This window comes from Enoplosus armatus, chromosome 5 (genome assembly GCF_043641665.1).
Source record: "Enoplosus armatus isolate fEnoArm2 chromosome 5, fEnoArm2.hap1, whole genome shotgun sequence".
NCBI classification, from domain to species: Eukaryota; Metazoa; Chordata; class Actinopteri; order Centrarchiformes; family Enoplosidae; genus Enoplosus; species Enoplosus armatus.
In genome coordinates, this window is record NC_092184.1 from 22362784 (window position 1) to 22380655 (window position 17872).

Below are 17872 nucleotides of genomic sequence, written 5' to 3' on the forward strand. Positions count from 1 at the left end.
TCACACAGCCTGAAGCTAATTTACGCTTCACTGCCTCCGCATCACGCCAACCCCTGACGCAGTTTTTTTATCATGAATCTTTGAGTATTTCTAATTAAATCACATTTAAATGATGTCAGTAAGTTATTAACTTATGCTGAACAGTGGCTAATGTGGCCATTAGAATCACGAGATAATGATTTAGCTTGTTTTTACGTGTTTATTTATCAGGGACTGTGCTATTCTTTAAAAAACTGTAAATGAGCCAGAGCAGTAGGCCCTGGACATGTGTTGAAGACTCCCCAAAAAAGGAATAAAAGTAGTAAAAATGAGCCACCATAAGCTAATTAGCAGCAAGATCCCTGAGTGTATTGAAATGAGCAAAGGTGTGTAATATTACTTATAAACTTAACTTTCCATTTGTAAACAGGAAGATTGTGTTATTCTTTCTTTCAAAAGCTATATAGTCTCACTTTTCACACTCTCACATTTCCCCTTGGCTCTGTTGTAGATAAGTCAGTAATATGTGGTGTTCAAGGAACTCGCAATTAGTTCTAGGTGAGTTTTGTTGTCTCCACAACTGCTGCTGCTGTTAGTGTTTTTCCTGCATTTTGTGAAATGCCTTTTGACAGCCACCAGAGAACGTGCCTGAACTTGTTCCACTCAGCTGTGGGTTGTAGCGTAGGAGACAGCAACAGTGAAAGAGTGACAGAAATTCAACAGCAACAACAAAAGAGTGATTTTCTCCACACACAAAAAAAAGCCAACATTTAGAGCAGAACATGTCCTGCGGCTGAATTGCATCGTGTTGTACTGAGGCTACTGTTGGTGGAGAAAAATTATTGTGCTTGCTCCATGGAAGATTTCTTCCTGTATGATTGTTGAACATGGTTGCAAAATAGTGAGAGCAGAAAGAAGCCCTTGCTCTTTGATTCTTACGGATGTTATACAAAATCCCGATGTTTATTCTTGATGTTGATAGATTTTCTGGTGGATTTTCTGTTACAGCTGCATCGGATATTGACACATCACATCACAAAATACACCACGAGATGACAAAATGGGATGCAGGGTACATCAAGAACAGCAGTCACTACTAGAAGCCTACATAGTGCGCCTTTCTGACCGTGTTTATAAGAGACTATAATTTAACATTCTGTATGTTCATATTCAGTGTTTTCAGTATTGCTTCAGACCTCTCGAAGGCGATGTTGCGGGTGTCTAGTTGAGTGGTCACCACGGGGGCCGACAGCCTGGCTGCCACCTGCTCATCGCTGGGCTGCACCGCCCCCAGAAGGCCCAAACCGGCGGCGTTGCTGCTGGAGGCACCGCCATTCCCCCGGCCAGGTGAGAGCGCAGTGAGAGACGAGACGCACAAGGTCTCGCAGAACACCACTTGCTTGTCATGGTCAACCTCCATCACCTCAGCGCTGGAGTCTGAGAGGCAAGAGGGCGACAGACAGGAAGAGAAAAAAATGAGGGCCATGCTTGTGAGCATGAGAGCTGCAGCACAACACAAACAATACAGGCAATGAGGCTGCAAGACACAAACACACAAATGTACACGTAAAGGAAAGCCAAGAGAGATGATGAAGTCAAGAGACTGCAGATGCTGCAGATGGACGGAGAAAAGGACAAAGTAAATTAAAGATCCAGGAAGGCAGGTCCAGAAGAAAGTAACAGCGAGGGAGAATGCAGGGATAATTAAAAGTGGCGAGAGGAGGAAAGATAAAAATAAAAGAAAAACTGGGTGAAATACCGGAGAGAGGAGCCAGTGGAGAAAACAGAGGAACAGAAGAAACAGCTGTACAATGAGGCTACAAAGAGGCAGGGGGACAGAGGATCATCCTGGAAAGGTGCGGACACACCTGCACCAGCCTGAATATTTGCTCCATCTGACATAAATAATAAATACAGGAATGTGTTTTCAAAGTCAGCTTTGTTCACCTTAGATTGAACAGATTTAAGCTATTCAACCGCCGGACAAGACGTTCTGACGGAGTACACTGGCCCCATCACAGTGTAGTCTTGATGTATCTGGTGTCCCACAACCTCGTATCCTACAATATTAAACTACCACAATAATAACTGTGATCATGATCTTTCTGCTCTGTATTTCTTTAATACCTACATCAAACCAACAATATCACATGTGTAATTTTTCGGTGTTGAAAGTGCTTTATAAATAAATACAGTTTATCCTAACACAGCACACAATATTGGACACACACAGTGAGTGTAGAGTTTGACCTCTGACCTTGTCCCTTGAAAATGAAGCTCCGGTTTCCTCTCTGCCAGGTCATCTGTTCAAAGCCCATCAGGGTGGTGTCAACGCGGAGACACTGACCGCTCTTCCAAACTCTGTAGGTGTCGCTGGGGCAGATACGAGACACCAGGGGCACTAAGGACAAACACAGACACACTTTAAATCAGACTGTGTGCCATTTCTGTTCAATCTGCTGTTTTCATTTGACTCGTGTTGGCAGTTCTTGGGCTCAGTACTCTGATGAATCCATTTTAAAAGACACATTTTCTTAGCTGTATGCAACAACAACAACAACAGTTAGTCACAAGTCCGCTATAGAGACTAATACTGAAAATACATCCACTTGTGGTTTTGTAAAGCACTTTAGACAAAAAGCACATGCTGTTTAACTCTAAAACCAAAGCCAGGCATACATTCAGCAGGAAGAAACAGGCCTCTTCAACCCCAGAGGGAGACGATAACATGATTAGAACTGACTGGTCGGTACTGGACTGCTTTAATGACTGGAATGACACTGGACTCACCCCAGCTGGTAAACTCCCATTTCATCTCCACATAGAAGTCCTGGGCCTGGACAGAAAGAGGGAGAGGGGGTGTGAGGGGTAAATGAGAACGCAACGGGCATTGATGAAGAGGAAGATCAAGGGAGAGAGCTGGGCAGATAGAGAGTGATGAATTTAAAGATGGACAGACAGAGAGCGAGAGAATCGAAAAAAGTGGAGGAAAAGAAAAAGAGGGACAGGGAACAAACGCGGTGCTGCCGCCTCATTGTCTGATCCAAAGATGGGGGTACTGGCACAGAGAAGTGGTTGCGTATGTGTGTGCGCGGGTTAATAATAGAACTGATGGATGGAGGGATGGCGAGGAGGATGAAGTGGATGAAGAACAGCATGATGTGTGCGATGTTTGCGAGGGCATGTGTGCTTGAGCGTGAGTACTCATTGTCGTTTTCAAAGGGTGTTGTGTCTACCATGTGAGTGTGTGAGTTTGTGTGTGTGTGTGTGTGTGTGTGTGTGTGTGTGTGTGTGTGTGTGTGTGTGTGTGTGTGTCAGGGAGCCAGCTGGAGCAGACACACAGGACGACAGATTGTGTGAAGGCAGTTCCCTGCATCTCTGCCACTGTTCTCTGCAGCTCTACTGCTGCAGCAGCTTCAACGCAACCTGCTGCATCTCAACACTTTCCTGTCAGGATCATAACCATCAACCCTCAGGCTCTGCAGCCTCAGCTCGTCCATCACTGCTATTGTGCCTTTAGGCACGGCACTCCTTACCCTTGGGGGAAAGCGACGACTCAAATTACCCAGAGACAGAGGGTTTGCAACATGGAAACACATCCTTTGAGTGTGCTTCCCTTGTCGAATAGTAAACAAAGTTACTAACAGCTTCAAACAAAACCAAGAATATTTTAATCCTAAAACAATGATGTAAATATTAAAAAGATTCATCTACATTTCAAATGAATGCATCTCTAATCACAAACCCCCTTGATGTGCCTTTGTAGTTTGTGTATGTTTTGTTTCATGTACGTAATTTTTATGTCTGTGTCGCTGTGCACACTTGTTTGTGTCTATGCATGTGTGTGTATGTGTGGTCATGGGGGTACCTTTTTCCATGTGTGCATGAACGTGTGTGTGTGTGTGTGTGTGTGTGTGTGAAATCCCACTTGGCGCAGCCGCTCCAGCAGGACGGGGATGCCCGCCAGTCTCTTGGCAGTCCTCTGGTAGTCACGGTAACGAAGCACGAGACGCACCAACTCCGGATCTCTGGTACTCACCGCCTCCTGAAGAACTGAGAGAGAGAGAAGGAGAGTAAAACAGAGCCAATCGCTCAGACCTCATCTAAAATTTATGTACATGAGCAATTTAAGGGGGGCAGCGAGAATTGCCGAAACTGAAGTAGGCCAGAGGAAAAGCTGGTACGCCCAATTACTGCAGCTCGCCCATCATTCAGCAGACTGCCACTTTGCTGTTAATCTTACAGGCTGTTCTACACTTGAACAGTCATATAACAATTCTCTTCCTTTATCGGCAAACACGTGAGTAAAGGCTAACACACACATAAAAACACACACACACACACACACACATCGAAACGATCTACATGTAGTTGGATTCTAATACTGTGATAAGAAAACCCTTGAGTATAATCTATTGCACCAACTGACAAGGCACAGTAATCAGATTAGAAACAAAAGAGGATTATTTAATGATACTATAGTGATTAATTCCTCACCATCAAGACAAAAAAGCCTCACATTACATGCAGTGTTACAAAAGTTAAGAGGGGGATGACAGCAAACGCAAAAAACCTAAGGATGAAGGCTGCATATTGGACCCCACAAAGGGAGTTATATCAGCTGATATAACTTCAAGGTTAAAAAATGAATTAATTTCATGCTCCATTAGTCTCCCATTGCCAGACCTCCACACTACATTTGCACAGTGCCAGCAGATAAGAGATGTCTGGCAGAAGCCACTGTTGTTCTGCGAAAGAGGTGGTGGGTTTTTTTTTTACTGTGTTACTGCAGATGACGCGTCCTGCTTGGCACGTTACACTCTTCTGATCTGCAAGCATGCAAGAATGTTCTTTAAACGTAAACATATTCTTTGATTAATAAAGTAAAGCACATCACAGAACTGGCCTCTTTTTCACTTCCCGTAGATCCTCATGATCAGACACTTTAAGAACTTGTTGATATAAAAGGTACTACACATTACTACTTATTTATTAATTACCCGCTAGTTCCTGATTTGTTCCTTGGTAACTATTTAAGATTTTATATTCTGTGATTGTATGATTTATAAAAACTACTACCCATAAATAATTTCCACATTTATTCTGAGATATAATGTATTTACTACATATATAAAAAGACCAACAATGACTATAGGAATGATCAGTTTCTGGGCCAGATTGTGTGAAATCTTTTGCATGTAGGGAGGATGGCACCGTTTTACTGGTGCAATTAGAGCTAGCTTTTCATGTTTATTTGCAATGACAGATACTGCAAGGAATACAAATATACAAAAATATTTTTATCCTCCAAAGGAGGCAAAAGGGTTCATGGGAAATGTGGCCGTAAGCTTTAACCACTGGTGTCAGATAGAAACTACCAGTTGTCTCCACCATGGTCTCATTGTTTACTATAATTATACCGCAGTGTCATATTACTTTGACAACGATATATTATTGTATAAAAAGCTGCATGTTGCACCTTAACTTGAAACACACTCCAGCCCCCAACAAACAACCCAATAATGCCTCACGTATACTGCACATTGCACATGCTACCAGAAAACCACACTCAGTTTCCTCACCGGTCCATCCATTGCGGTTCTCCTTGCTAACGTCAGCTCCGTACTGCAGCAGGGCCCTGGCGCAGTCCAGGTGTCCCAGTGTGACGGCCAGGTGGAGAGGAGTCCGACCACGAGGGTCCAGAGACTCTAAATCAGTCTGGAAGGAGAAGAAAGAAAACAAGCAGTCAAAGAGAGGAAAGAGTGTAAAGGAGGGGAGTGAGTAAAAGGGGAAGAGGAGCAGACAGAGAGAAATGAAGTAGGAGGAGAGGAAATTGGGGTTAATTGCGTATCATTGTAGTGCTCTTCTAGCTCAGACAGAGAGGGAGGAAGAAACAGAAAAATATAATAGAGACACAAGTGTGAAGATGACGACAGAGAGATGGAAAGAGAGACAGTGACAGGTGCTAATTGATCTGTCACCGCTCCAACATGGCTGGGTGCTACACTCCTGTATCCCACTTATTTTCTGGGCTGGATGGATCGGGTTTAGCTAAACACAGACAGGTCTGTCTGCTCTCCCCACCGGGAGCTCTTTACGCAGCCCGCTGTCTGCCCGTCTTCAAAACTTGGAACAGAGAAGGTTGCCAGTTTGAATCCTGGCAGGGAAATGTGAGCAGGTAAAGTAAATAAGAAGCACAGCTCTCAACCTGCCATGCCATCGAACAAAGTATATAACCTAAAGCCTCGGGTTTTTTTCTTCCTCTGAACATGTGTAACTGTGTAAGTCTGACAACAATATTGACGAACAAAAAGCGTAATTAATGCTTGGGGCTTTACTTCAGCTCTCAGCTCCACTCTGTATTTAGAAGCATGTCAACAAGACCTCATTTGTCAGCCATATTACATTAGTGCTAATCTGTCATATCAATCATACCAACGCTCTTATATACACAATTAAAGTGAATCATTGCAGGGGGCTTTTGAAACCCTCTCACGCATATCAAAAGACATTTGGTAGACGGCTATGGATAATTTTAGATGCTCAGAACACTAACTTATTGATGTTTCTGGTTTGTGGTGCATCTTGAAACCGAACAGATGAATCAAAAAGGGGGTTACTGGGCCATGTCAGGCTAAAAAAATGCGTATGTCTAATTATGAGCCCTGCTTCATGCTTTTTTGAGTGAAGTAGTTTGACAGTTTGAAAAAAAAAAAAAAACACTGACGTCGTCGCCGAGTGTTAGATGAGAAGATGTCTGTAAATAAGTAGCTGGAACCAGCAGACGATTAGCTTAGCTTGGCATGAAGACTGGAAGCAGAGACAGCTATCCTGGCTCTGTCCAAAAGAATAAATAAAATCCACCGACCAGCATCTCTACAGCTTTATGCATTAACTGTGCCCATGTTACTTCCAAGATACGCTCATTTGATTTAATCAACCACTGGCTGTTTTTCTCTGCATGAAACTGCCCGTCCCTCTCTCTGTCCACCCCCCAGGCTGTTTAGTGCAACACTGTTTTCATGTTGCGTCTCTCTGCAGCGTGCTCTTTCAAAATCAGCAACTTTTACAACATTGATCTCGGATCTGCCATCCAATTAAATAGGGCCGCTGACAGCCACCATTATCCAGAGCCTAGGCTGATCCAAGGTCAGTTCTGTCAGTCTGTCGCGGGCTTGAATTCTAATTAAGGATTACTCTCCGAGATAAGTGTAGCGTGACTCAGAATCAGCACTTTAATAGAGAGCTTGTGGAGATTTCTTTCTAGGAATAAAAAGGAAACCATTTGGAGAACATTGTGAGGGTGATTTGTTGTTTTTTTAATATGTGCAATATATCATAAATATGGCTGAGCAGGTGAATTCAGTGAAGAGGTCCTTATTGATTCACATACATTTATAAATCAAAGCAGTAGAGGAGGAAATGTATTAAAACTGAATTTCTAAGTAACTGAGAATAGACCGAACAAAAAAGTGCAACTGAATATGAGGAGGCTGCCCTGCACGTACTGTATAATATCTTAATGAAAATGACTGGCAGCTACTGTCCAACACAGGTTGACTGTTACGCTCCGAAAAACACACACTGTGAGCAGAGCCGGGAAGTCTCAGCAGTTGCATTATCACGCAGTTACTGCAGCCCTCTTGTTTCTGGTATTTGCAAGGGAAATGAGGAAAAAAACGCATGGGATACACACAAACATGGATGAGCGTGTGAATGCAAGTACACACACAAAGATACACGTACAAATGCTCATATACACACTCAAGCTCTTAAAATGTTTTAACTGGATTGAGTTAAGTAAAGTCAATACAAAGAACACGATATCATGTTTCTGTGTGTTAATGGGTGTACTATCTCTGGATAATCTTTGGTTAACAGCTCTCTGTTCTCCACAGTTCTTTCACAGCAAGCAACCCTGAAGAGAACGAGTAAGAGGGAAAGAGACAGACATAAATAATGTGGCTAAAGAAACTCCTATTGTAAGAAACTGCCTGTCAGCAACAACTGTAACATGTAAGAAGATGGCGAAGACGGAGACAGATTGCTGTTGCAAAGTGATGGCTACGGCAAACAAAGACGTGGGGCAGAGAACAGACGGAGAAAGAGAGTCAGAAGCGTGGAGGCAGAGAGGGGAGCTGAAGGAAACAACAACATGCAGGAGTCCCTCAGGAGCCGTGGAGACGAGGGAATAGAGTCATAGCAACGCAGGAGAAGAAAGAGAGCAGTCGGCTTTGTGTGTGTGTGTGTGTGTGTGCTGGATTACTGGAGTCCAGGTGTAACATGCAAATGCAGCCACTTTCAGTGCTGTGTGTGTGTGTGTGTGTGTGTGTGTGTGTGTGCATGTTTAAAAGAAGTGGGGTCTCAAAGGACTGCATCTGCTTAGGCAGCACAAATATGAAGAACTGTCAATGTCACAGGAAGAAAAGTCTAAAGTAAGATGTCCGTCATTGAACCCACACAAGAGAAAGAGACTGAACAACTGAATATTAATATGGAGTCTTGAAAAAAATCCCCACCCCAAATGGAAGTGGTATTTTGGAAAGAAACCCTTCACATATTGTTAAGCACATGAAAGGGAGAGAAAAAAAAAGAGCGAAACAGAGAGACTGGAACAAAGCTGATGGTAAAAATAAATAGATGAGAGAAACAGGAAAGGAAGAGAAAAACAGAGCAACTTCTTTCATTCCTGTCTTTTTATAGCACTTGTGCTGTCTCACAGCTGTCCTCTCATCCACTGCTCCCCCTTCAAGTGGCTGCGTGTAATGTTGGTGATTATCAATTTAAGCTTATTTTACAGCTGTACTCCATCTCAATTACTCTGGATACGAGTGCGGCTCGGGTGAGCGGCTGAAATGCAGCATGAAGACACAAGGGGAGCTGGAGAGGAGTGAAAGAGGGATGCTAATAAGGGCGAGGATAAACAGAAACATGTGGCAGGGTGGACGGAGACAGAAAGAGAGGGAGGGGAAGTCAAGAAAGGATAGCAGTGGGGTGATTACAGAAGAGAGGGAGGATGTAGAAGGAGACAGGTCGCAGAGAGTACAGGATGCTGCCAGGAAACAGTATGTACAATATATAACACAAGATGACAGGGAAACAACCGAACAACCCAGTGAAGTGTAGTTTCTGTAGCTGCTCCCCCTTCTCCTCAGCTACACCTGATGTAGCTCCTGTCTTGGTAAAAGAATGATTAAAAAAGCAAGAATAGGAGAATATATTTCACTTGTCTTCTTGGAGTATTTCCTGTAGAACTTCTCTGTGATTTATTATACTACTAAGCACGCAGTATCACTTGCTACATCCATTACGCTGGTCATTGCAAGTCACTCCAAGTAAGCATGTCAAATCAAAGCCTGTAATGTTACTCAGTACATCTCACCTTGTTAATGCCTCATAAAAAGGCCTACAACCAACACTACAACACAACACCTACCCCCTTGTCGAATTTTCAAATCAACACGAGTCAGTGTGTGAGAAATTTGTTGTGATGACACCTCCGAGCACTATCCGAAAACAGTCAGTCTCAAGGGATTCGCTGTGGTTCATTTGGTCCAATTTGCATCAAAAGTAGCCGCAACAGTCAGAAATTGAATATGGTGACAGACGGTGGTCACGGAGTCGACATGGAGAGCTGTAATTTACACTGTGAGAGTAGATAAAGTTCAGGATAGTATTTCAATGTCCTGAACAGCAACACAGTAACATCAGTGGCGCGCGCACACACACACACACACACACACACACACACACAGGAGCACCATTTAAGTCCACTCAGAGCTTATGTCCTCCCACCACTACACACTGACCTGCAGACACACTGACATACTTACTTATTCACATGTGAACAATGTTCTGTTGAAAAACAAAACATACGCACACACGCACACACACACAAACTCTGAATCCTGATGAAGAACACTGAGCTCCCCTCCCCCATTAACAACATAGGAACTCTCTGGAGGAAATAGATGTTTACAACTAATGGGCCATGTACTCTCTAGCGCGTGCATACATACACACACACACACACACACACACACACACACACACGGCAGTCTCATTGGCCTTGTCTGACTTGTGTGGTTCAGTAGTTACAGTAAGGACATTATGTCATCCCTGCTCGTCTCTTAGCGCCCACTCTTCACTCGACAATGAAATCACAGTGGAGGGCATACTGTGGTCACGTCTGTGATGAAGGGTGGGGCACATGACCCACATTATGTACAGTACAGATTAAGTTATTTTTTATTCTTTTATTGTAAATCAAACACTTGGTCAATCAAATTACATATAAATATATATATAATGTTTACAGCAGACATTTGGACTTAGCACAGGTGGAACTAATAACATTAAGGATAGCTCTAATCTATTTAAGTGCCCCAAAGAATCTAGAGCAAGCAGTTAGTTTAATCTATCACTGCCAGATAAGATAGTTTCAGAGCCATGTAGAGAGAAAGTCGCATGAAGGAAGTTCAAAATGTTTGATCATTACGTGATTCATGTAGACTTCAGATAGTTCCAGGAAGTTCTTGTCAGACAATTTGAACGCCTAAATATTATATTCATCCATGGTAAGAACAGAGAGAGCGATTTTTGAAAATTAGTTGAAGAACGGAGTTGACACAACTCTCTCTCCGCATGGCTCTGGCTTACGGAAAAACCTGTAGGCATATGCCAGAAGGGCGAGACAAAAGTTCTGCCCTCCAGCTTTGATGGAGTCTTGTCATCGCCGCGAGGTTGCCAGGCGAGCTGGGCAAGCTGTTTACCCCTGTTTTCAGTTTTTATGCAAAGCTAAGCTAACTGGCTGCTGGCTCCAGCTACATATTTTCCATATACACATGCAGAGTGGTATCAATCTTCCCATCTAACTCTCTCGAACTAATCAACTTCCTTTTAGAGCTATTTCTAACCCTTTGCTTTTCAAGGAATACAGATGAGATTGTCATTAGTATGCATACACTACAAAACATTTTGTCTGTACTGTTGTTCAGCCAAAAAAAGAAGTGACATTATAATGTTGCATTATTCCTTCAGTGTAGTTTCTCCTCATACAAATGGATACAGTCTCACCATCAGCAGCATGTCAAACTGTTCCAGTACAAGAAGAAAATGTTCTCATTATGATGACAGTTCCTTGCTTAGAAAACTTTGCATTTGTAATGAGATGTGAGAATTGCTTATTTTCTCACTGCGGCAACTCTGCATGTGTTTCATACAATTTGGACTTAATGGAAGCACACTGTTCATGCTTTCTCTTTCTTGCCTCCACTTATCTTCTTTCCACTCTTCTATGCATTCTTCCTCTATTTCTCCAAAACTTCTTTAATGCCTCCTGCACTTTTTAAAAACTTTTTTCTTATATATCTGTATCTCAGTCCTTGCTCTATTTTGCTTTTCTTCAACACCCTCACAATTTATTGTTTTGCACAATTCACTCGTTATTTCGTCTCTATCCCTACGTTCCCTTCCTCTTTTCTGTCTCTCTTTAACCCATATCTGTCTTGTCATCAAACTCTTTACTCGTTACCCTCTCCTCCCCTCCCTCAGTTTCATTCGTTCCTCCCCATCTTGCCCTCCCTCATGGTGAGCCCAGTGGAGGTTGCATTATTGATAGGCATCTCTATCTGTGGCATCTGCTCCTTCTCTCACTCCCCCTCCTTCCCTCTTTCTCTCCCCCTCTCTCCCTCGCTCAGTGTGTGCCTGGCCTGATGCAGCTTGGCAGGTACTTAGGCCAACATCAATCTTTCATACAAACATCACACACACACACACACACACACACGATTGTGCATATACACATACAGCAGCTTTCCCAAAATGTTTGTGCATAGGGCGCACAGGAGCAGAGGGTGGCGATGGGAGGGAGGAGTATAAAAATAACTTTTCCTCCCCCCCGCCTCCCTTCTCGTCTCTGTGATTCTACATACAGAGGAGACTTTGACAAATGCAATACCGCCATGAAACCCTGATCCATTTCCAATGTGACACAGCTTCAGAAATAAAAGGACAGTACAAAACCTGCGTCACAGATGATAGACGGGGCAGATCAAATGGTGATGATAACTCCACAGAAGAATAAAGAAAGCTCTCGCAACATCTTACACTTTTTAACACAGTGACTGTTCATTTCCGCTTGTGCAGGTGCATTAAAGCGCTGCAAATTCTAGCCGTAGAAATAAGACTTTAAGTGAAAATGCTGACCTACATTCTAGCATATGTAATGTTTCTCTGTTTCACTGCACTTTATTCTGTTTACTGCCATCACCAGTCTCGACAGATAGATAGGCAGACAGACAGAGATAGAGAAAGCACAGACGGGTGGGATGCTGATGGACCTGTCAGAATGGCAACAGAAGCGAAGAGAGAGTTTCTCTGATGTTTATCTAAAGGTGCTGACACCTGTTTGTTGCAGCGAGCTGACAGACCTCACCAAAACGCGAGGAAGGACATGTATGCAGGCCGACAGAGAGAGAGAGAGCACTTATTCTCACTTCTCACACTCACAAAGATGCAGGCACACTCACAGATGGAGGGAGCAAATCTTTTGTTGGAATGAGGCAGACAGTGCATACGCTATAAAAGAGCATAATCACATAATGTAGCGGCTGTAGCCTATTGGAGTGAAAAACCACAGCTGTCACTTTCTTTCTTGTGCTTGTGTGTGTGTGTGTGTGTGCATGTGTGTGTATGTGAACATGTGAATTATGTGGTAATTTCAGGTAAACACACTGGTCTGGCAAGAGATGGTTGCACTTAGCCTGGGCTGATAATGAAATCAGAGTGTAATTTTGTCTGGGACATTTAGCATTTCACTGGCAGAAAACGTGCAGGTCAAATTAAAGGAATAAAATGGTGGCTTAAAATGTATTTGTTTATATCTATTCATTTATTGGTACTTGTCAATTAGACAAGTTCAAGAGGGTTGTAAAAGCATAGTTAGCATATCCCCTTGAAACCAAGGGGTAAAGCAGCAGAACAAGTCAGTGTATTGATTTACACATTTGAAAATACATAGTCTTGCTTAAACTTGTATACGCTGGAGTCCACCACCAGAAATGAGTATAATCTGTCAAAAGAAATCCCTTTTGCACAGTTGTATGGAATTGAAATCTAAAAATCTCATGTGCAATGTCAAACGAAGTAACTTAAGCCCAGTTGTTTTTGAAGGGCTGCAGCTAAACAGAAAGTTCTACAAACAAACACCATAACATACACTGTAGAGAATAGAGAATATTAAGACCAGGTTGTTCAATCCAAAAGTATGACTAGGCAATCCTAAGCTGACAACACGATCATAAGGAAAAATATATCAAGATAACCTGTTTCAGAAGACAGCACAACATCTAATCCAAGGTAGGCAGTCATTTGAACCAAAGAATGCCACACTCAAGTTAGTAAAAGTAGACTTAAAGAAACTGCAGCCATAATGGACGAGTGGCCGTTTTTAAAGTCACTTCTTCAGTGATTAAAAAAACGCATAAATCTTTAAAATCCGACATATATCCATCCAGTCATCCATTTGCTAGCTACTGGTGCTGTTCGGGGTTGTGTCGGCCTTTAGGCAAACATGGCAGACTAATTGCATTTTTACCAGGAAACTGACATGGAGATCCCAAGACGTCCTCATCGCGGTGCACATGACAGGTATTCAGAGTAGATACCCAAACCACCTTAGCTAGGTCTTGTGACACTGGAGAAGTAGCAACTTAGTTCACAGGTTTTCCCATATTGCTGAGCTCTGTATCTGTTAGGGTACATAGCCAATGACCACAGGTGTGCACTGGGACAAGAATTGGTTTAAGCCTCACCCTCAGGCTTAACTCCCTCTTTACTACCACGGTCCAGAACAGCATCAATATTACTGCAGCTAATGCAACCAGCTGCTCTCAGGATATACTTGAACTCTTCCACCTGGGACAGCTGCTCACCCTACCACCTTAACAGGATGAGCAAAGTCTTTCCATGGCCTCAGACTTGGAAGAACAAACCCTCATCTTAGTTGTTGCTGCTCAGACAAAGTAACATGCATACAGCAGATTGCTGCACAGTGGCGGTAGTATCGTCTGTGAATATCAAAGACATGTCTCCGAGCTGAATATCCTCACCACTGGAAGGCTGCCTGGCTTACTCATTTTTTAATCATAACCACGAGACAGCACAAAGCCCGTAGTATAATACCTGCCTTGAATTTTGTCCTGTCTTTAACTTTTTGACAATCTATGAGGACGTAAAAGTTGATCCACTGTTGCAGGGCTAAAAAGCTGCATTGCAACCCTACATCTGTTTCAGCATCCAGCAATATGATTTCCTGATAATTAAATCCGACTCATGAGGCATCCTTTTTTGAGAATCTTGACAAAGTCCATACAATATTGCAATGGTGCACAAACCACGACAACCGTACCACATCCAGTGGATATTTTAGGATACTTCATCCTTGGTGCCGTGCCATCATGGCACTATTGAACTTGACATGAACTTCACTTCCACATTACCAGAGTAATGGACCTGAGCCTCCAGACTCTTCCAGTACTGCCCTCTGCAAGGAAGGCATGATCACAGGGCTCAGGAGGTGCTTAAGGTTTTGACAGTGTTCCCAGTTGAGGTCAGGACAGTTGCGCTCGTGCTGAGCACAGCCTGGGTGATGATGACCTTTTACAAGATTGCTGGCTGACCAACAAAACCGCATGAAAGATTAATACAGTGCATAAAACCATGGTGGTTGAAATATTCAGATGTGGATCTGGAGTGACTTTCACAGGACCAGTAACACAGGGTTTGAAGAGAAATAACCGAGTCATATCATCCCCACTGGGATCAAGTTGAGGCGGAAAGGACTTAATGACCATAAAGCAAAACTATGCCTGTTCCTTCCTTGGACATCAAACTTTGCGTACTGTTAACTGCATTCTGTCTTTTGCACAGTTTCAATCTCTTCTTTCTGATTCCCTATATATTCCCTTTGTTTGCATTCCTCACCACCTTAATTTCTTTCTCCCCATCTTTCCTTTATTTCATCACCAATCTCCCTTTCCTTTTACATTTTACTGCCAATCTATGTGTCTTTCTCTCTCTCTCTCTCTCTCTCTCTGTTAAAATCTTTCAGCAACTTAACTAAATCTGATCCCAACCCAGCCCTCGTGGCATCTCTTTGTGGCTTTGCTGCGCTGCAGTGAGGACGTGGGTTTCATTACACCGAGGAAAATAAGAGGGGTAAGGGTGGGGTTGATAGATGGATGTCTGGAGGTAAAGAGGGATGGAAGGGACCAGGGGAAGAGGATTAGGAAAACTTTATACGGTGGGTGGATGTGATTAGAAGAAACAGGGAGAAGTAGGCTGAGAAGAGAAGAGAAGGTGAAAGCAGATAGCAGATGGTTGGCGTAAAGATTCAGGCTGAGAGTGAAGGCAATGAACCTGTGAGCCTTAATTTATGCCTCCGTCCCCTCATGCCAGAAACCCAGCATAAGACTTTATAATGCTCATTTAACATTAGCACCTTGCCGAGGGCATCATAATCAAACCACGCACTGAGAGAAAAAGAGAGCTGGGGTCGGACACAGCGAGGACAAGAAACAGCAACGGAGAAAGAAAAGCAGAGATCTTTGTGTCGTTTCCTGCCTTTGTCTTGAGATAGACCATCAGTCTGTTCATGGCCCTGTTCTTTTTCAATCACACTGTGCTTTTACGTCTGTGTGCAGCCCAGACAGAATCTGTTCATGGTCAAAGTCTGTCATTATTTCCTCCCCACCTCCTCTTCTCTTCTTTACTCGCCGTCTTCACTCCCTTCATCACCTTGTTTGTGCCTCCACTCCTTGATTCAGTCCGTCAATGTAGCCTCCTCGCTTTAGCTATTTCACCTCTCTGCCTACCTGGCTGTCAGTTCTCTCCTAAAAATTGATCTCTCATCCCTTCTTTTATCCCCCACTGCTTGTTATTCTTCCTATTTTACTACTCCTCCCGTCTCTTTCTCTCCCTTTGTACTTCTCTCTGTGGTCAGCTGTGTGTCTCTGGCATTTATTCAACCACTCCTCCTGTTACTATGTTCAGTTTCCTCTCTCTGGCTTTGCGTCGTAACATTGATATCCGATGTACCAATTATTCCACAGTAGTCCGCTGTGGCAGCAATTCTGCTCCCCTCACTTACTCATACATGCAATCTGTTACATGCTGCTCATGGGAGATTGGGCAGACACAGAAGTCTCATACCACAAGTGTTGGATTTAAAAAAAACTTTCAACACAGCCACGCATCAACCAGCCATTCATTGCATTGTTGTGCTGCAAGGAAATAAGAGTGTGATCAGAAACAGTGCCGGATATTTGATGCATGCACATGGTGAAAGGAGTCTCATTATTTCACAGGCAGGCTTTAAAAAGCTCTGATATGGAGACGGCTGTAGATTACCTTTATTTTACTGTGGCATAACACAGAGGTCAGTGATGTTATACTGTTCTTCCACAGCCATTATCATGCAATATCTGCACAATACTGCCTTTGTTATCTGGGCTGTAACAACATGGCCATAATGTGATATCCTAATGCCTATCATGTGATATCATAGGAACTATCACAATGCCCTGTAATAATATATTGTTGCAATAGGAATTATGCATATGTCTTTCTAATATTATTCCTCCTGGTCTATCACCCTGTCTTTTTCTGTCATGGCTGATGCTCACAATAGAAATCTTTCTCTAAAAGTTGATCGTGAACTCACTTCAGTATGTCAAGTGTATAAATATATATATAAACAGCAGTAATAGACAATAGACAATCAAGTTCTGCATGAACTGGATTTAATCTGCCAGACCTGTCTCCTCCTTTTGGCTTCACTCCTTCAATGGGCTTACTGCAACCAAATCCAAATCCAAATCCACCACGGTTAGTATAAGCAGAAAATGACTAAATAATATTCAGTGTTTCAACAACGTAATGTTTCAACTGTCACTACAAAGCGTTTCCCTACTATATACAGTTGATAACAAACACAACATAATGCCGTTTCAACCATTTCAAGCTTGTTGGCTACTTGTCCCAACAAATCTATTTTCAGTCTAAGTCACCAAATCGCTAAATCGGTTTGTTGGCCGAGCTGGATGTCGTCACGGTATGTCGGCGGAGTCTAGATCAACGCATGTGAGCTTGGACATACTTGGCAAGGTAACAACATGATTTACTAGATCGGACATTTAAGAAGCTGCAGAGAGATTTACGCTTTGATTACTTTTTCTTACAATGTTAACTTTGTTCATTATTCCTTCAGCATTCAACTTCCATCACTTGCCTGCAGCTATAAAAAAAATCCCTGTGCTGTCAAAATGTGAACCGACCAGAGCCATGGGAGTCCCAGTTATTCAGAATTCTTCTTGACACCTGTCATCTGCATCACACATGTGTGTTTCATGTGTGTGTGACTGACATAAGCTCGGGGTAGGAGCGTGATGGTGTGTGTGTGTGCTGTCCTAGTTTTGGGGCTCAGTTTACCATATAAAGTCTGTCATAAAGTGGGTTTCAAAAGAGTTCCAGGATGTGATGCTGACATTATACTACTTTTATTAGTTTGGTAGCCGATATAAATTCATGTAGGGTGTAAAACGTTTGACTATGCAAAAAAGCACAGAGTTAGACAACACATGCAAAACCATGATGTATACTTACATGTGCATACACCCACACACAAACAAGCACACAAGCAAAGGAGCAAGAGAGATAGTTTGAATAGTTGTTTTTAAAGATGAGGCTGAGCAGAGGTTCATCAACAATGAAAGGGGAACAAGAGAAGAGAGAAATGAAGATCTCGTTTTCAGCTGCTGTTTACTACCTGTCTCTGATCTGCCATCAAACACAGACAGCTGATAACGGGGTTTAGAGTCTAGGGGAGTGCCTC

At 42.9% G+C, this 17872-nt stretch overlaps 1 protein-coding gene across 2 annotated transcripts in view; it reads right to left on the reverse strand.

Moving 5' to 3' along the window:
* The window catches only part of ankrd13b (ankyrin repeat domain 13B), a 34154-nt gene that overhangs the window by 13214 nt on the left and 3068 nt on the right, over window positions 1-17872 (reverse strand). The window contains exons 2-7 of one of the 2 annotated variants that reach the window (XM_070905854.1): window positions 5562-5697; window positions 3908-4032; window positions 2770-2815; window positions 2237-2380; window positions 1347-1416; window positions 1176-1298 (exon numbers count right to left, since the gene is read on the reverse strand). In XM_070905854.1, the coding sequence (XP_070761955.1) occupies window positions 1176-1298; window positions 1347-1416; window positions 2237-2380; window positions 2770-2815; window positions 3908-4032; window positions 5562-5697 (644 nt within the window). Of the gene's footprint in view, window positions 1-1175; window positions 1417-2236; window positions 2381-2769; window positions 2816-3907; window positions 4033-5561; window positions 5698-17872 lie in introns of both variants that reach the window. The other variant, XM_070905853.1, reaches the window with a different exon arrangement.